At 40.3% G+C, this 20,594-nt stretch overlaps 1 protein-coding gene across 1 annotated transcript in view; it reads right to left on the reverse strand.

Annotated features, from left to right (window-relative positions):
- Positions 1 to 236: 236 nt before the first annotated feature.
- CUBN (cubilin) overlaps positions 237 to 20,594 on the reverse strand; it is a 291,544-nt gene continuing 271,186 nt past the window's right edge. The window contains exons 61-67 of the mRNA XM_036459129.2: positions 16,114 to 16,276; positions 15,586 to 15,791; positions 10,788 to 10,935; positions 9,676 to 9,857; positions 6,573 to 6,738; positions 4,831 to 5,066; positions 237 to 707 (exon numbers count right to left, since the gene is read on the reverse strand). Of these exons, the coding sequence (XP_036315022.1) occupies positions 600 to 707; positions 4,831 to 5,066; positions 6,573 to 6,738; positions 9,676 to 9,857; positions 10,788 to 10,935; positions 15,586 to 15,791; positions 16,114 to 16,276 (1,209 nt within the window). The 3' untranslated portion in view covers positions 237 to 599. The remainder of the gene's footprint in view (positions 708 to 4,830; positions 5,067 to 6,572; positions 6,739 to 9,675; positions 9,858 to 10,787; positions 10,936 to 15,585; positions 15,792 to 16,113; positions 16,277 to 20,594) is intronic.

A 20,594-nucleotide genomic window follows, 5' to 3' on the forward strand; every position in this document is an offset into this window, starting at 1 on the left:
TATAACTCCACATATTATATTTTTAAACTGGTGGTGCTTATGGACACTGAGGCAGAGAGAATTAAGTAAACAGAATTAAGAAACTGGCAGAACTAAATCAGAACGCTGCAGCTTGGCTCCAGTGTTCTTTCCCTGAAGGATTCTTACAAATATGTAAAAATTCAACTTGAAAATTATATACACCTACCTCTTAGAAAGACTAAATTTTAAAAAGTTAAAATTGAATGCTGCATATCTGTGTACAATTCAAGTTTATTACACATAATTTGGCATTCACAGTAAAACATCACACCTCTGGTTTATCATTTACTTTTGAAAATTTATAGCACACGTCATAATTATTTCCAACTCTTTGGGGAATTTTAGAACATTTCAGCTCAAATATTAGAATTAAGGATAATGAACACAGCCAAAATTAATAAAGAAACTATGTTCTACATTTTTTTAAAAATGTACAAATATTGATTCCACACATTCTTTGGTGAAAAACAAGTGCTAAAGTTACTCTCAGTGGCATAGACAGGGTCACAGATCAGGATGGCAGGACTCTGTCCAGGGTGATGTCGGAGGCTCCTGCCGATGAGCCAAAGATGGCGCCCTCAGCTGTCCCAGGTTAACTGTATTGCTGACGGGCGCACTGCATACTCTGCATGAAATTTTACGAAGACCCGATGTGAGGAGGCCACAAAAGGAGCTATGTTAGTGTCCTAAAATTGAAAAAGTAACAAGTTATATTTTTCACAAATCTGAACATTTTCCAAAATATGTTAGCATAGTAAAAGATACTACAAAAAGCAGAAACAAAATTACAGTAAATCGTTATACAGTATATGTCTAGAAATAATCTTGCAAGGAATTAATATAAATACTTTATAAAAGAAAATTGTTGGTGCTAGGGGTTGAAATGAAATGTGGTGTTATGAATATAGTTTCCATTACTAGAGTTGTTGGGGTAATGAAAAAGTTTGAAATTGATTGTAGTGATGATAGCTACACAAACTTTCAGTCTAATAAAACAATTGGAGCCGAAACCGGTTTGGCTCAGTGGATAGAGCGTCGGCCTGTGGACTGAAAGGTCCCAGGTTCAATTCCAGTCAAGGGCATGTACCTTGGTTGTGGGCACATCCCCAGTAGGGGTGTGCAAGAAGCAGCTGATCGATGATTCTCTCTCATTGATGTTTCTAACTCTCTATCCCTCTCTGTAAAAAATCAATAAAAATATATTTTAAAAAATATTGAATTATACACTTTAAGTAGATGAATAGTATGGTATGTGAATTATATCTCACTATAATTTTCATTAAAAATTAAATTTCCATCCTAGCTAGTTTGACTCAGTAGTTAGAGCGTCAGCCCATGGACTGAAAGGTCTCGGGTTCAATTCCAGTCAAGGGCACATATCTTGGTTGCAGGCTTGATCCCCAAGTGCAAGAGGCAACCGATTGATGTGTCTCACATCAATGTTTATTTCTCTGTGTCTCTCCTTATCCCTTTTTTCTGACTAAAAATCAATGGTGGAAAAATATCCTTGGGTGAAGATTAACAATGCAAAAATTGAATTTCCAATTCAAGTTTTTACTAAAATTTTAATTTTTCTAATGAAAACACATACTTATATTTGCAACCAAAACAATCATATAAGTAAATATGAAACTCTATCACCTTAATATCTATAGTTTTCTTTGGGGATTTATTTCATTTCCTTCTCCGTGGAAATGAAATAAATGGGCTAATAAATGGGTCTCAGCTTTCTCTCATTTCCTAATCATTCATTTAACAAATATTTATCAAGAGACTTCCATGTTGCAGGCATTTTTTATTTATTTTATTTTTTAGCACTGGAGTTATAAAAAAAAAATGAGCCATGTAGACAAAAGGTCTTGTTCTTATGAGCTACATTTTAACGGGAATAGGTGAACTGTGAGCCAATATGTCAGTAAACTGAACAGTAGGTTGACATTGTTTGCAATTTGGGATCTGGCCTCCATTCTGGGCCTCACTGCATCAGTTCTCCCAAAGACTCATCTAAAGGCAGGCATTTCCAAGACAGTGAATTATTCAAGTGAGTACAGCACAGAGAATATTTTCCAAAGAGATATATCAACGAATATTCAATATTGCATATTTCCACATACATGCAATTTTATCTTGCCATTTTAATCTACTCCCAAATTTTTCAATTATTAGTTTACATTAACAAACTAGTGTGAACAGTAAACCAAAGTTTTAAACTCTACTTTGATTCTCCGAATTTTTCCTGTTATTCTTTCATGTTTAGATTTTGTTACTTAGGCTAACAATCTAAAGTGTGGCTTTTATCTTCACTCTGCAAGTGAACTGATTTTATTGAACTTGAAATGCTAAAGAAATCAGTTGTATCTGTAATTTTAAAAAGAAAACAATTATGCTTAAAATGATGTCCTCATTGATCAAAGACAATGTAAAACTGGTGAAATATTATAAATACCCCCAGTTTTTTAAAAAAACTGACATATCTAATTATAGACTTTGATTTAGTGTGCTATTAATTTAATGACAGCTAAGATCTACCCTCAGTTTTCTTTTATCTGCAAAGCCCCGGTTATCCTTGTTCTTCCCACATCACTGAATTATTTCTGTGGGGAGCAAATGAAGTTGTATGTTTGACAGTCACTGAAAACAAAACAAAAAAAGCCAAGCAGATACAAAATAATGGTGTTGTTAAAAGTGACCTCTTTTTCTCCCTTTTGAAATGTTTATGAATTTCAAATAAATTCTAAGACCTAGTCAGTCTCCAAATTTGAAATGTGACACATTGACTGGCTTCTCTTTTCTGTGAATCCCCTGAAGATAACAGGGATTCAGTATCTCCCGGCCAGGTGACTGAGACTGCTCCCAGGCGATTAACTTTATATAAGGATACAGCTACCAGAGAGTTGTTCAGGGTGTTGTCTATAAACCAGAGAGGATTCATCAAATAAACTAGGCTGGACCTATGCAATAGAATACCCATCCAATGATTAAGTATGATACCCCAGTGTTTTTATTGGTATGATAAGATGGCAATGATATTTTGGTAAGTGAAAAATCCTTTCAACAAAACAGTATAAAAATATATTGTGCATCTGTAAATTTACTCAAAAGGTATTTTTGAATAATACATGGGAGAATTCCTAGGGCTTTGGAAAAACACACTTATTTACTGGTAATTCTGAAAATAAACATTTGTTAATTTTACAAATCATGTTATATTAAAAAACAACAACAACAACTATCTAGATTTCCAAGCTGGCGTGGCTCAGTGGTTGAGTGGTTGAGCATGGGCCCAGGAAACAGGAGGTCATGGTTCAGTTCCTAATGCGTGGGTTGTGGGCTCATTCCCAGTGTGGGCCATGCAGAGGGCAGCTGATCAATGATTCTCTCTCATCATTGATGTTTCTATCTCTTTCTCCCCTTCCCTTCCTCTCTGAAATCAACAAAAATATATTGAAAAAAACTATGTATGTTTCCAGATGACATAATTCTCTGTCAGGTTTGATTAGAAAGCTTAAGTAGCTGAAAAGTAGAACAGTGAGAAGTAGTTACCCTCCCATCAGCAATCACATTTGCTTACTTGAAATCTCCATAAGTATCTACTTTCAGTAAAACCAGAAGGCAGTAGCAATGTTGAGTCAATGTCAGAAATCTACCAGTCAATCAGAACTTTGCAAAAACTATCAAACCAATCTTTAATAGCTGCATCTTTCTTCAAAGAATCCTCACAATTTTCAACAAGAAGAATATGAAATGGAGCCAGGCATCTAAATTTTCTGAAGTCCTAATCATGCAGAAACAAGCATGGGTATTCAATCTTTAGTGGTGCATTAAAATGGAACTTTTAAAAAACAATGTGCCATGCCTCCTCCCCCAGAAATCTGATTTGGTAGTGAAATATGGTAGCAACCATACTTAGGTAAAAACTGCTGTTTGAATTTTAGCCCTGCTATTCTGGCTTTGGCACTCGCTTACCTGCTTAAACATAGGATAGTTGCCTCAGCTTCCAGATTGAGACCTGGAAGCTAAAGCAATTTTCCTGTACCTGTGGACCAGGATCACAGGAGATTGATTCCTACTGACTCAGTAGCTTCAGGAGTAAAAACTGTAGATAACCTTTAGAGATTAACTGCTGAGCTCAGTTTCTGTATTATCTGTGCTATCAGATGATAGGGCCACATTCCAATGTCCTGCAGGATAAGGCTGGGAAGGACCTTGAGGGGTGTTCCCAGCATTTAGAATTTAGAATTCAAAACAAAGGAAATTTTTGTGGTTTGGACCTTTAAAAGGACTGCCTACACCTGAAACAGTGCGGTCGTGAGTGTGGCCACCTGCAGGTGGTGCTCTGGCGGCATCCTGGCCAGTTCAATAAATCCTTGCCTGCTTTTTTTTTATTTTTTTTTTTATTTTTTTATTTATTTTTTTTTTTTTTTATCAATCATCAGCCTCCGGTGGTCTTATTTTGACTCAGGGTTCGACCCCACAACATTAGGTGTGTGTACTGAAAGTCTGCAGTGTAATAACTGTAATTGTAACGGCATAGGTGATTCCTATATAAAAACTGTATAACTGCATGTAGTTCTGATGCACAGTTGGATTTGGAAACTATATTGCTATTAATTTAATGCAACGACCACTAGGTGGCACTCGTTCTCCCCAAAATAGAAAAAAAAAAAATCTGAAACCACACTGAATATGTAACATTACTTTGTAACATTCTTTGGACTTTGCATGTGTCTGCCTTTAAAATTGTATGCCAAGTTACTTCCATTATTTAAGCATAATAAATGGGAATTTGAAAAATCTTGCTTTACTCACTGTGCCGCAATATGGTCCAGAGGATGGAGAATTAGCATCTGGTCCATCATAGAGTATCAGATAGTTCTGGGCACAGTCTCCAGGATCGTCAATGCTGATGAAGTAAAAGCTGACGGTGACAAGTCTTCCGGCAGGAGCGATGATGGCCCATTCGCAGTGAGTGCTGTTTGGGTAAGTGCCCGGATAGTCAGGGCTGGTGAAGGAGCCATGGTCTCCATAAAGAGTTCCACCGCAGCCTGCAAGAAATAATTGCAGGAAATTTAATTCAACAAAGAAGAAAACAGCTGGAGTCCCTTACTGACCTTGTAAGGCAATGAGATGGGGCTGTTGTTTCCTTAAGGTGCTGAGACCCTCTGCAAGAACAGCGGGGGCACAAACCCTTTTCCTGTTTCTCCTTTGAGCCAAATTCCTCCCCTTCCCTCACCACCAGGCTTCCCCCCTCCCCCCCCCCCACGCCTCCTCCACCCCTTTCTGCACCACATATTCCTTTCCCTCTATCATGACTTAGGGGCAGCTTCTTCTAGGTCAGTTCTTTGAAAATTGTGGGCTGCAAACACAATGGGAAAACTGAGAACTAGATTAGGAACAGTAGGAGAGCATAATAGAAGCTGTTGTGTACTTTTTATGGTAGAGTTCTCCAAAAGCAGTAAGTCCTTATAATGATGTGGATGAAATAAAAGTGAAAATTCAGCACTGAACAGAAAATGTTACTGGATGTTTGGGCAGCAATTATTATAAAAGTGGCTTTATTGGGCTTATTACTGCCAGTTCTGAGATTGACATACTTAAAGCCAAAAAAGTAAGTGTTGGTGTTAATTTGTTTATTTGTATGCTATCATTATGCAGACCAGATAGCCTTAGGTATCCCGATATGGTGTTATGCAGGAAGAAGACACGTGGAATGACTAAACACACAAACTGGCTGGGTTCTGACCACTGGCGTCTGGTCTTACCTCCGCCACAATCTAGCTGTGCATTTTGGGCAACTCATTGCTTTGGTGTTGTATGTCCTCATCTGTGAAATTAGGCCATTGATTCAAGCTCATCTTTAAGTATCTTTAGGCGCCAAGATTCCATTACTTATGATTGTCTCGATAGAACCCTTTTCTTGTTCCTCGATGTATTTAAAATGTCATTTTTATCATCCTTATTTTGAAAGTTTTTAGGTATTTTGAGGATACTTCACAAAGTATTCTTTCTCTCTTGAGTTTAAAGATACTGACATGACTTAAACTTCCTTCATTATTTGTTAAACAAGCAATCAAAGATGCAGAAAGGTACTTACTGTCCTGAAAAAGCAATTAACCCTCCAGGACTACCCAGAAATCACAGGAGCTGCCCGGAGCACGGCTGCTATGTACGCACAAAGATGGAGTCGTAATGCGCCTTTTTTTAATTTTTAACTTTCATTTTTAATTCTCAGAGAACTACCTTGATGATTAACTCAAAGTAAAAATATGACAAAATCAGAATTTATAAAGGAATTTTTAAAATCTTTATATTTTCTGGGCTTTATATATAAATGTATAAGTCTTTAACATGTAATAATCTACAGAAATGAGTAAAAGTCGAATTAAAAAGAATCTCTACGTTCATTGTTAAAAATCTCTACTTTTATCAGAAAATAACCAAGTGTACAGATGGCTAGAAAGATAAGGTCACTTTTAGTGCCCTTTTTCTATTAGGTACGTTATGTTTTTCTCACCTACATTGCTTTACCACACAAAGTGCAAAGGTCTTACCAGAGGGGGATGAGGTCCAGATAATTTCATATCCATGACTGGAAGTTGCACTATCACTCTTAAATCGCAGGTATAGTTCATTAGTTGGAGAGAAGATAGGATTTGGCAACAGAGTTCCACAATATGTGCCAAGTAACGGCGAACTGCTATCACTTCCATTTCTTACCTTTAAAAATGAGTCATGAATTATTATCATGGCTACACATTAGCATATAATCTATAATAATAAAAGCATAATATGCTAATTAGTCCAGACAGCTGGGGGTCATCCAGGCATCCTTCTGGATGAAGCTGTGGCAGTGGCAGTGGCAGTGGGGATCAAGACAAAGGAAGGTAGATGCAATCAGGCAGTCAGGCAGAGTGGTTAGGGGCAATGAGGCAGGCAGGTAAGCAGTTAGGGGTGACCAGGCAGGCAAGTGGTCAGGGGTGATCAAGCAGGCAGGCAGAGTGGTTATGGGTACTTAGGCAAGCAGGCAAAGTAGTTAAGGGTGATCAGACAGGCAGGAAAGCATCTAAGGGCAATGAGGCAGGCATGCTAAGTGGTTAGGGGTGATCAAGCAGGCAGGCAAGTGGTTAAGTGATCAGGTAGGCAGGCAGAGGGGTTAAGGGCAATCAGGCAGACAGGCAGAGGCAGTTAGGGGTGATCAGGCAAGCAGGTGAGTGGTTAAGGGCAATCAAGCAGGCAGGTAGGCGAGTGGTTAGGAGCCAGCAATCCTGGATTGTGAGAGGGATGTCTGAATGCCAGTTTGAATGTCTGACTCTCACTGTGGGATCTGGCCTAAACCAGCAGTCATAGATACCCTGAGGGGTACCAGATTGCAAGATGATGCAGGCCAGCCAAGGGACCCCCACTCCGTGCATGAATTTTGTGCACTGTGCCTCTAGTAATGTGTATAATGTTCAAACAAAAGGAATTTCTATATAGAAAAAGGAGACAAGTCAATTGACAACATTTCTTACTGTTAAGATATATTTTAAAGTCACATTTTGCAGCTGACTAGGTTTTATTTTTTAAATTCACTGCCTGGAGTAGACACATAGAAAACCAGGAAGCAAGTCAACATGTGTATAACCACATAGACACTGTGAACTTAGCCTCATTCTGTCCTCAGGCCTGGCTCTTCCTGCACATTTGAGGAGAACCCCAGGAAAAGCAGAGGTGATGGTTTTATTAAGATAGGTACTCAGAATCTTGGAAGTTCCTCCTTTATAATTTTGTTTTTAACATTTGGTCCACTGCTGATTGTCCTAGTCGTAGAGTGTCTTCTGAGGCCCAGTGGCTCATCTTGATGGGTGGTGTTGACCTGCAGAGGTTCCTTTTAGGTCTATGTAGTAGCCATTTGAGGGAATAATGCCTCTCTGGTGCTTTTTGGAATGCCTTGCCATGGACAGAGTAGCCACTTATCTACCAGGAGACACAGGTGCCAACCCAAGGATGCTGGAGGATCAGAACCACCATAATACTCATGAGCCTTTTTCCTGTTGATTATCTTTAAGAAAGCTGATGCTCTGAGAGATGAGTGAGGTATTGATTCCTGAAACACCTGCCAATGACTTACTGTATACATTTTTCTCTTCACAGGAACCATGAGAGTGGTAGACATCTCGGGACATTAGAGGACCTTGAGAAGAGAGGGTCTGAAAGTTCTGAAGACAAATGCAAATTCCAAATGTGATCTAGGGCTTGGCCTTTGAGTTGATTAATGCAGTTGGGATCCTCAGAAATTTCTGTTCCTGCCATAGCTAACAGATGGAATGCTGAGGTTTGCTGGGGTGGCTGCTGTATGAACCATGCCACGATCTTTCCACTGACAGCCAGAGGCAGCTGCACTTCACAGGCCTAAGGAGCAGTTTCCTGTTTTTGCTCATTGGACAAGAAGTTTCAGGCCCATTTCTATAGGATAAGGAAGAACAGCTGGGAGGAGAAGTCCTCATCCGTCAGTACTCTAGAGCTGGCCTTCACTCCCAGTGGACAAAGGCAAAGGACAATCATTAACTCCAGCCAGTGATGGTCAAATCAGGCTTGAGGTGAGCAGGACATCGCTTCAGCAGGATTCCAAGATGACCTGATAATTTTGTCCCTTCCCTGTATCCCACTCCTGCCTTCCTTTCTGCTTTACACTTCATACAAAAATGTTTAGATTCCATGGTGGGTGAGGTACATAGGTCTGAGTTTAACACCCTGATTGACACAAACAGTACTATATTTCTCTCCTCGACTCCTCCGTGCTACATCCCTCCTTCCAGGTTCCTTCCAGGGCAAGTATTCCCCAAAGAAAAGGAAGAAGCTTCCTCTCACTACTTGTCACATTGTAGGTAAAGAATATTCATCAGCAAAGGACTCGGATGAATTCTGTAGGGGAGAGTTTTCCATAACAGGTATAAAGGAATGAACAAGTCTTATGGAAACCTTACTGCAGACTCAAAGAGAGCGGGAAATTCAGCATCCTCTGTGTAGACCACTTTGTTTCCTCAGAATGAATTCATTTCCCCAGAGCTTACAAAGGACACCAGGGGAGCTCTGGGACTTCCATGGCAGAAGAGAGGCACTGGGCCCCATACACAGCCTGCATCAGTTATGGTCTCATTCAGAACATCTTCCCATGAATAACAATGCCACAGCCCTCACTTCCACAACGTGGGTGATGTGGGGCAGAAAGGACGCAGAGGGATCTCTGCTGATGCTCCGGAAACCATGGGAATCACTGGAATCACAGAGGGGCAAGAGCTGGAGGAGATGCCTCTGCTGGCTCCAGGCCCAGGAGGCTGCTCTCTTGTGTTTGGGGAGGAGCAGGGGTGAAAGGAGGATGGGAAGCTTCAAGAAGCTTTCTCTGTCTCTGACGTGACTGTTAGTCCTTTCCCCATTGTGTGGGGGTTGGCTATTTTCTGCCTGTCCTTCCCACTGGACCAGGCACCTCTTGGGAGCCCTCTTGGGTTTCTGGTGCCTGGCCATAGAAGACTTACGGACTGAAATAATAATGAATAGATTAATGAAAGGAGTAAGGGATATATTTTTAGCAGCAGCAGAGAAAAAGGTGAAAAACTTGAAGTGACCCATCATCTTTTAAATAATTGATTTGCATGAGATCCAAATGTATGTTACCTCCAAGAAGTCATGTCTGCATTCACTTGAGTCCTCGATGCCAAAGGAGTGGAAGAAGAGGGAAATAGTGTGGTCCAGTGGGGCTGTGAGAGTAACAGTGCAATCCATGTCATTGTCATAATTATGGGGCCATCCGGGGCTCTTCAGATTGCCAAACGCCTTTTTATAGTTTCTGTTACAACCTTAGATTTAAAAAAAAAAAAAAAATATCACAATTTATGTATATATCCCAATAGTTAGTGTTCTTTCAACCTGATAGGAATAATTCAAGAAATGATTAAACTGAAACACTTCAGAAAAAAGTTAACCCAGCATCTGCGTCTACCTTCGAGGTCACTGGGATCCCTGAGGGGAGGTCACAGGGAGCAAACACTACGCAGGGTCTTGGCGACAGGAAACACCCCCAGGTGAAATGTGAAATAGGAGCACTCACTTTTAAAGGTGAATATTCTAGAATTCTCTGTGCTTTTTCTGATCAGACTGAGGTGTTTGGCTGACATTTAGACTCTTTCAGGACTAAAGTCTCTACCTCCAAGACAGAGTCTTCTATGAGGATTTCCCTTTAACAGATTATTTGTTCTGATTGAACTGGCAAATTGTTGTTCTTTACCATTTTTGGTGAAAATACCATAGTGTTTTTATTTGTTTGATTTATTTAATGTTTATTAAAACTAACACTAATCAAAGGCAGTGTTAGTTTTAATCAACATTAAATAAAATATTCTCTGAAAATAAACTTCTCAGTTTTAGTAATCAAATAGCCTTTCAAAGCTTCCTGGTTTTGACAAAAAAAAAAAAAAATGTTCTGTGCTACAGTGATTTCTATAAATGTTCAAGTGGATAACTAATAAAATAGCATATAATCTTAAGTGGCTATCTATGTGAACTTTGAAGAGTATTCTAAATGTTTGAATTAGTATTATATTAGCTTGACCTCTTTGGAAACCATCTTTAGTAACTTGCTAAATTGGGCCTGGTTTCTAGTGAAGAGTCTCACCTCAAATGGGTGTGGCTCAAGTTAACAAGCCTTAATTTACCCACAGGAGTCCATTCCAGCAATAACTGTACTGATGGAAGATGTTCGGTATAAAAGATAAAGTTCCAGGGCTTACCTGCAATCTGATAGGTAAAACTCACTCTAGAGTTGTCATTAAAACCTTCGGACTTGAAAGTGACAATGGCAGTGCTCAAAGAAGAATAAAACGTCGGTACAGCTGAAGCATTTCTGCCACAGAAGTGAGTTCTTGCATTTCCACTATTCTGAAAAGAAATGGAAGCCAAATCACATTATGTTTCGCTTCAAAAGAAAATAGGCCATAGCAGAAATGAAATGCATATGAAAGTGTGTTTCAAAATTCAGCCATAGAAACTAGTTATATTGTTTGAGCATTTGGCAATCCACAACTGTCTCACATTCTGCAAGGAAGAGGAAGTAGAAGAGATCAAGTTTATGTTGAAATAACCAGACAGATAACTTACCTCCTGAAAATGAGACCATCTCCTCTTTTCATAACCAAGGCTTGTGCCCTTGCTCTAAGCACAGTGCCGTCCAAGCTAACTACAATTCGTCTACGTGTATCTAAGTCAGGACATCTGCTGCCTCTCACATAGATATGCCTCTAATACCTGTAGTTCTTGGGCACATACTGAAAGGCTCACTCCCTACTCCTGCTGCAAACTCCTGTTACTGATCTGTGCTTCCACTCCACAATGTCTCCTGATGTTGGTCCTTTCCTAACCTCCCCTGTTGTATCCTTGGACTTGAACTGCACTGTTAACCATTCCTGCACACATTCTTGGCCTCAAGTGATACCTGGGTCTCCAACAGTCCTCTGGTAGAGGCCATTCTTTCCCACACTCCACATGGGCAGGGACACACACACACACACACACACACACACGCACACACACACACACGCACACACACACCCCCGGCTGCGCACTGCAGCCTGTGTCCTTGCATCCAAGCTAGTTCTCCTTTGAGAGTCTCCACATCTGGCCAAAGACACTCTCTGAACTTCTCATTATTCTCACTTTTCTTCCTGGTTACTTCCCTTCCTTAATTAAAGACTGGTGGTATTTTAGCTCAGAGTCATTTTACGAACCCTTGGAGATTTGTTTCAGTGTCCTTACAGAGAACCCATTAAACATCCTAATTTGCATTCCTTAATACCACTGACTTTCATCTCTACTCTCTGTGGTTTTCAACCCCAAAGCCAGCTATCCAGCCAGATCTTTTTATTATCTGCAATGCCTCCACCACATGATTCTTTCATGATCTTCCAACTATATCTTCTCTTTCTACTTTTGGATACCCTGAGAGTTTCCGTTTCTCTTAGTTATCAGTTGATTTCTTAACTTTTCTCTCTCCCTACTTATGCTGAAACCACTTGTTATTTCCTTTATTCATCCAGCTAAAGGACATTATTTATTCATGACAAATATTGGTTCTTATTTGAGGCCAATCTAGCTGCCATTATAATACAAATGGTGCCCTCTGAGTAGCATGTCTGCACCCAGTGGGAAATTTGGATTCATGAAGCAATGGGAAGTAGAAAGAGCTTTAACTAATGGGTTTTGTTTGGCTCTAAGTCCTTCAAGGAAGAGTACCACTGGAATATACAAATAATATTCTGATGACCAGTGGAATGATGATAACCTAGCATCTTGACCACCACGGGATAATAAGATATACCTTGGTTTGGCTTAGTGGATAGAGTGTCAGCTTGTGGACTAAAGGGTCCAAGGTTCAATTCCGGTCAGGGGCATGTAGGCTGGTTGCGGGCACATCCTCAGTTGGGGGTGTGCAGGAGGCAGCTGATCAATGATTCTCTCTCATTGATGTTTCTAACTCTCTATCCCTCTCTCTTCCTCTCTCTGTAAAAAATCAATAAAATATATATTTTTAAAAAAATATACTTTGGTGTCTGCACTTTGTAATAAATTCAGCAAATCTGGTGTCTGCTTCTCAAACCTTTCTCCAATTGCAGTCAGCCGCCACCAAGATACATGTGCAATGCAGGGGACCCAGATATAGAATGAGGAGGACTTGAAAACTCAGAAGTGATAGACTGAATCCTCTTCTATTTCCAGCCAGCACATGGAGGTTTGCACATGACCCTCCTAAAATTAACGTGGGTAGATGAACTAATCTCCTCAAACTGCAGGCATTCTCAAGTGTTTCTACAGGCATCTGTCCTCAGTTCCTAACTACTCACTTTACACGTGCTCCCTGGAAAATATCATTACTCTCATTGTTTTAACTACTGGCTCATGATGATGACAACCAAATCTTCAAGATATACCTTGGTGGCCGAAACCGGTTTGGCTCAGTGGATAGAGTGTCGGCTTGTGGACTGAAGGGCCCCGGGTTCTATTCCAGTCAAGGGCATGAACCTTGGTTGCGGGCACATCCCCAGTAGGAGGTGTGCAGGAGGCAGCTGATCAATGTTTCTCTCTCATCGATGTTTCTACCTCTCTCTGTAAAAAATCAATAAAATATATTTTAAAAAATTCACAGTAATAGAAAAATTAAGATACCTGGGAATAAACTGAACTAAGCAGGTAAAAGACTTGTACTGGGAAAACTACAAGAAATTGAAAAATGATAGAGGAAGACATAAACAAATTTAAGAACATACCATGTTCATGGATTAGTTGATTCAACATCATTAAAATGTCCATACTACCCAAAGCAATCTACGGATTCCATGAAATCCCCATTAAAACACCAATCGCATACTTCAAAAATCTACAACAAATTCTCCAAAAATTCATATGGAATGATAATTTTAAAAAGACCCCAAATAGCCACAGCAATCCTGAAGAAAAAAAAAAGTTGGAGGGATCACAATACCAGATATCAAGCTATATTACAAAGCCATGGTTCTCAAAACTGCCTGGTACTGGCACATGAACAGGCATATATGATAGACAAATGAAACAGGACAGAGAACCCAAAAATCAACCCAAGCCATTATGGTCAATTAATATTTGACAAAGGAGGCAAGAACATACAATGGAGTCAAGACAGTCTCTTCAATAAGTGGTGCTGGGAAATTTGGTCAGATACATGCAAAAAAATGAAACTTGATCACCCACTTACACCATATACGAAAACAAACTCAAAATGGCTAAAGGACTTAAATGTAGGATGGGAAACCATAAAAATCCTACAAAACTCAGTAGGCAATAAAATTGCAGATATATATCATAGCAATATCTTTACCAACCCAGCTCCTAGGACAGTGGAGACTAAGGATAAAATAAACAAATAGGACTATATAAAAATAAAAAAGCTTCTGCACAGCAAAAAAACCATCAACAAAACAGTAAGAAAACTCACTGTGTGGGAAAACATATTTGCCAATAGTATTTCCCATAAAGGTTTAATCTCCAAAATTTACAGAGAACTCATACAACTTAACAAAAGGAAGATAAATGATCCAATCAAAAAATGGGCAAAGGATCTAAATAGATACTTTTTGAAAGAGGACATACAGAAAGCCAAGAGACATATGAAGACATGCTTAAAGTCAGTAATCATCCGAGAATGCAAATCACACCCATCAGAATGGCTATCATCAACAAATTAACAAATGACAAGTGTTGGTGAGGATTAGGAGAAAAAGGAACCCTCTTCACTGCTGGTGGGAATGCAGACGGGTGCAGCCAATGTGGAAGACAGTATGGAGTTTTCTCAAAAAGTTAAAAGTGGAACTCCCATTTGACTCAGTAATCCCACTTCTAGGACTATATCTCAAGGAAACAGAAACACCAATCAGAAAGGATATATACACCCCTATGTTCATAGTAGTGCAATTTACAATAGCTAAGATTTGGAAACAACCTAAGTGTCCATCAGCAGATGAGTGGATTAAAAAACTGTGGTACATCGACACAATGGATTAATATGCCACTATACAAAAAAAAAAAAAAAAAAAAAAAAAAAAGTAACTTTTTACCATTTGCAAAAGTGTGGATGGAACTGGAGAGCATTATGCTAAGTGAAATAAGCCAGTGGGAGAAAGATAAATATCACAGGATCTCACTCATATGTGAGCTATAATGATCAAAATAATTTTTTTAAAATTATGTTTTATTGATTTTTTTTTACAGAGAGGAAGAGAGAGGGATAGAGAGATAGAAACATCGATGGGAGAGAACCATCGATCAGCTGCCTCTTGCACACCCCCTACTGGGGATGTGCCCGCAACTAAGGTACATGCCCTTGACAGAAATCGAACCTGGGACCTTTCAGTCCGCAAGCCGACGCTCTATCCACTGAGCCAAACCGCTCTATCCACTGAGCTAAACCGGTTTCGGCTGATCAACATAATTTGATGAACAAGAATAGATCCAGAGACAAATAGCAGGAGACACTGTGGAGGAGTATGTGTTGGGGGTGGGGGAGTAGAGAGCAACCAAAGGACTTGTATGCATGCATATTAGCATAATCAATGGATACAGACACTGGGGCAATGGGGGCTTGCCTGAGGTGGGAATGGCTGGGGGCGAGAAGGGGGGTTCAATTGGGGAAAAAGAAGGAGACATATGTAAAACTTTAGACAATAAGTAAAAACAAAAAAACAAAAACAAAAAACCCATAAACATAAAAAGATTTCACAGTAATAGGTGCTATGTGGGGAATCATTCTCTGAGAGGCCCAGGGTTATGCCCTGTATCACGATATCCAGATGTTTTTTATGCTCATGAAAGTTTGAGAGCTCCTGACCTAAGAAACAAGTTCACAATTCTGAACACCTAAATAGAGGGTCTATGTACAGCTGAAAAACACATTAAGCTAGGAGAAATGTTGACAATTTATTTCATTATTCATGCTTCAAGTGTTTTGCAAGTACTGGTAAAAAGGTCACTAGATGTGAACGCCATTCACACTATAACGATTACCTCCGGTGAGTCCTGAAACGCCAGGTAATTCTGGTGGCAGTCCTGAGACTGCAGCTGGAACGCCCACACGGTTATCTCGACCTGCTGATGTGGAGGAGCTTCGAAGACCCACGTACAGGTGGAAAGTGGGACATCTGGGTTTGATGCAGTGGGTGACGAGATATTTTGTGGGGTCCAACTTGCATTATATGTTCCACCACAAGTCCCTGAGACGGAAAAAAGAACAGCTTTCCAGACAAAGTTTACTCATATCTCATCACACATGGAATATTTAAAATTCTGCCTTCTTTACCCCTCCGGCCCAAAGGAATTATATTTACATCAATCACTCCAGGAAGGATTTAGAATATATATATTCTTGGCTAAGAATTTACACCCTGAACTAAACATAGAGTAAGTAACATGGTGTTTAGTAATTGACATTGAACTTAGATGAGAATTAACACTGATTTTATATATGTGTGACATTAGTTTTAGCGTATAAGTACACGTGTTTCATAATATATAAAAATGTCTCCATTTACTCACTGTTGATGAAGGTATATGTGGCGTTAAATCCTTCCCTTTCTAAAGTTATGTCACTGACAAATTGAACAGTCAGGAAGTTCCCGGAAGAGACGAAGGGAGCGGGTACAGTGGAGCCACAGAATGTTCCAGCCAACTTGGCATTTTCACTCTCTCCGTCATATAACTGAAAAGAAAGCAGTTCATTAGCTCTCCATCATTCACCAAGAAGTTGAAAATTTTATACTAAAATGGATGTGAAGTCCCAATAAGTCATGAATGATTAAGAATTGATGTTCTTACAGCTGGTTTTAATTTAGGAACAAAATAGTTATTAAATTGAATATAATATAAAAGAAGTTTCAGTAAAAACCTGGTACAATATCTAAAAAGTTCTTTGTGACTGTGAAAGTAATGTATTGTTTTTAAAATAATGTGTCTTTATAGTCAGCAAACCCATCGCTACCCTCACATCCACTCACTACTATGGGGGTCCCACCCTCGCCTGGGTCCTCGGCATGCCAGCCAGAGGAAACAGTGAAAATGTAAGTCAGGCTAGATCACCGTTTTGTTAAGAGCCCTCCCAAGGCCGGCTTCCCACCCACTCAACAGGAAGGCCATGTCATGGGAGCGGCCTCAAAGGCCCAATAGAATCTGCTCTCCATTCCCGCCCTGACTTTTTCACTCTCTGTCCTACCATCCCACTTCGTTCCTTCTGCTCCCTGAGCAAAGAGGCACGCAGCTGCTTCCTGGCTGCCACATGCCTTGTTCCCTCTGCCTGACCCCTCCTTTAAAACGACATCCTTCCCATCATTCTCTCCCTTCTTTCTGGCATTCTTTTTTCTTTAGCGCATGCATTTCCTCTATACACGGTACGTGTTACTTGTGTTACCATCTTCCTTTCTGAAGGAAGTGCAAGTTCCATGAAAGCACAGGTTGCTGTATGTTCTGTGCACTGCAAATCCCGTTGTTAGAAGAGTGTCTGGCTGGCACAGGAGGGGAACTCAATAAAAACTAATAAATAAGTGCTCTGACTCCTCTCTCCCAATACCCACCCCTGTAGCCCTGTTTCTCTCCCTGACTTCTTTATATCAATGAACGGCTCTAGGCTACAGCTTGAGTCATCCTTGGTTCCCGTCTCTCTCCTCTACCCGGCATCTGCTCCACTTGCCTTCAAAATCGATCCCAGATGCTCCACTGTCACCAGCACCCCCTACACCTTAGTTCTTGTAACATCTTCCTGACAGATGTGTTCAGCCAGAGCAGCCAGAGTATTCTCCACTGAGCTGCCTGAGTGTTTTCTATCTTAAATCAGAGCATGCTCCTGCTGGCCCAAAATGCTCCAGGGGATTCCCACTGCATTCAATTTAAAACCAAACTCTATGGGGCTTGCAAGCCCCTATCTTAGGTCTGGCCTGGGCCTGCCTCAGCCTCCCTCCCACTCCCCTTCCTCCAGAATGAGTTTCCTCCCAGGCCCCAGGCCCTGCACTGGCTGTTCTCCTGTCAGAAGCATTTCTCTCCTCAGCTCTTGGATGGACTCAAGGGATCTCAGCTCAAATGTCTCTTTCAGAGAGAGGCCAAGCCTATCTAATGTGGCCTTCCCTCTCTTCTGTTTTCTTATTATAATAAAAATATATCTTATTTGTTGCTTATTGATTTTTTTCTGGTCTTTCTCCCAACAAGATTGTAAATGCCATGGGAGGGAAGGCTAGTTATTCACGTGGTATCACCAGTATCCAGAATAAGCTGACAAACTGTTGTAATAGCGGGCACTTGAATTTCTGTTAATTACTAGAAAACAGTGTTTTCTTCAGCTCAGTAATCCTGGCATTCCTAAAATCAGTATGTGCGTAGACGAATTTCTAAAAGAACTGTGGTGTGCTATATAAACCTGAGAACAGACATGACTACTGACATTAGTTAAAAATGTTAGAAATATATAAAATTAAAATGGTTAGAGCAATTTGACAGTGAACAGAAGAAAGGACACACCACTAGATGGCACTGTCTCACCTGCTTGAACACGATTTTAGTAAATTCAGAATCAGAAGAGATTTAAGAGTTAAGTCAAGTATCCCCTCTTTCACAAAAGAGTAGTTTGGTAAAATTTTAGCTAATGTACCTTTGCAGGTAAGCAAGTTAAACTTATATTAGAAACATTGTTACCTTTATCAGCACATTCATATTAGCAGCTTTTCTATTCTATGTACTGTATGCCTGGCTTCTGTGCTAGGTCCTATGTATATAAAGCACTTTCCATACATTCAAGACACTAATTTTACACTCACAATGTACTGGGAGAAAGAGATCCATAAATTATATATATATATATATATATATATATATATATATATATATATATATATGAATTATATATAAAATAAAGAAAATAAGTGCTATAATGAAATAATTTAATGTAATAGGGAACCCAGATAATGGAGTCAGGAAAGACCTCACACAGACATGTGCTTGAGCTGTTATTTAAAATTAAGAACTTGGATACACATATGCATAGCCCATGGACACAGACAATAGTGTGGTGAAGGCCTGGGTTGGGGTAGGGGCAAAGGGGGGAAAAACTGGGCAGGAGGTGCATTGTAATACTGTCAACAACAACAACAACAACAACAACAACAAAACACACACACACACGCATGCACACACACACACACACATACACACACAGTAAGTGGAGCCCTTCCAGCCCTATGGAAGAGGAAGCAGATGGAAGGCGATGCAGAGGGCCGCAGGAGTGTCGAAGGTACAGTGTGGCTCAACAGCTCGCCACCTTTTGACATGCCTTGAGATTAGGGTGAGAGAATCGGGATTGGAAAGTACATTGGGACAAGACTGAAATTCTATATGCTTCATGCTATGGCGTTTGCATCTTCTGCTGAGGAAGTTATAAGATCTGATTTGGGTTTTGAATGAATAGCTGGTAAAAGTGATGGGAGGGAATTGCATAATGCTCGGCCTTAAGCCAATGCTTGCATTCGTTCATTCACTGTCACAATAAGATTTCTCTTAATTGAGTTGAAATAGTCAGGTTGTGGCCTCTGGACAACTGACATGGGCTCCTGGACTCCTTGTAGCCAAAGCCAAAATTTTTTCGTCTCTCAACTCATTTGCTGATAAGGCTAAATCTCCACTGGAGATGGGGACATTCAGACTAGGATGGTGGTGGTGCACAACCATTGCTGCTGTTGATTGTATACTGGGCCCATATGTGGCCTGGTACCAGGGCTTTAGACTCAGAGCTTAAGTTATGTTCGATCAGGGGTCTTCAAACTTTTTAAAGTGGGGGCCAGATCACGGTCCCTCAGAGAGCTGGAGGGCCGGACTATATGAACTACTAATTCCTACTGTAACACCTCGGCTGCGCTCACTGCCCAAAAAACCTGGCGGGCCGGATCAGACTTCTCTGCGGGCCGCATGTGGCCCGCGGGCCGTAGTTTGAAGACGCCTGTTAAGTCTTGTGGCTGTAGATAAGTTCTGAGAAGAACTTTGCGTTTTTTCAGTTTTTAAAATTCTTTGATAGTGAAGCACATTAGAATCTATGTAAGGTCCTGAAGAAATTGCCTACAAGGACCGCAAGACCCTGCACTTTATAAACCCAATCATTAATGTGAGCCAAAAAAGAAAGTGGGGAAGGAAGTGTTTGAATGTTAGTTTCTGTGAACTTGAATATAAAGGGCAAGAGACTTTGGTAGTGGACTTTCTTTCCCATTTAACTTCATTTCAGACATTAATTTTTTTTAGGACTTTATCTTTTAACGTTTTCCTGGGAATTTGATAACAGGAAGATTTTTATATTCTTATTTGGAGCATCTCTACGTTGCCTCTTAGAGTAGCTCCACAAATTCCTTAACTGCATTGAGAAGTCTCTGTTAGAGTCTGCAGGCCAACATGCCAGGGCATAATTTGGGATGGGAAACAGAGCACAGTGATTTTTCAAGTTTAGGGGTGAATTCTGATCATTTCAGAACCTTCTGGGGAAAATGCCATCCTGGTCCCAGTGGTCTCAGGAAGAACCACAAGAAACAGTTAGAGTCAGCTCTATAAATGCAGGGATTTTTAAAACGAAATTTTTATCATTATTATTAGCAGTAGCATAGTATTTTATCTTGATGTTCTTTTCCAGTACTCAGAATAGTGTCTGGAACATAACGGGTGCTCAAATAAATATTCATTCCATGAATGGGTGAGTGAATGAATGACAGTAACAGGTGCTGCCTCAGAAGGATAGGAGCCTGATGCCCGGACAGATTGCTGATCTTCTTCCCAGAGGTGGACACCCCTTCTCCAGTGGCTGACCACAGATTGGATGGGGAAGCCCCGTGGGTTAAGATAGATGTTCTCAATCAGTAGAACTGTTCCCCTGTGAGTGCTTTGTGAAGAATGTGTGGTGCTTTGTGGTCATCACGATAACCTGGGGCTCTAACTGGCATTTACCCCTCAGCAGCCACAAGGCAGGATCCCACCCTGTAATTCACAGGAGAGTTCTG

This window comes from Pipistrellus kuhlii, unplaced genomic scaffold (genome assembly GCF_014108245.1).
Source record: "Pipistrellus kuhlii isolate mPipKuh1 unplaced genomic scaffold, mPipKuh1.p scaffold_m20_p_1, whole genome shotgun sequence".
Classification (NCBI taxonomy): Eukaryota; Metazoa; Chordata; class Mammalia; order Chiroptera; family Vespertilionidae; genus Pipistrellus; species Pipistrellus kuhlii.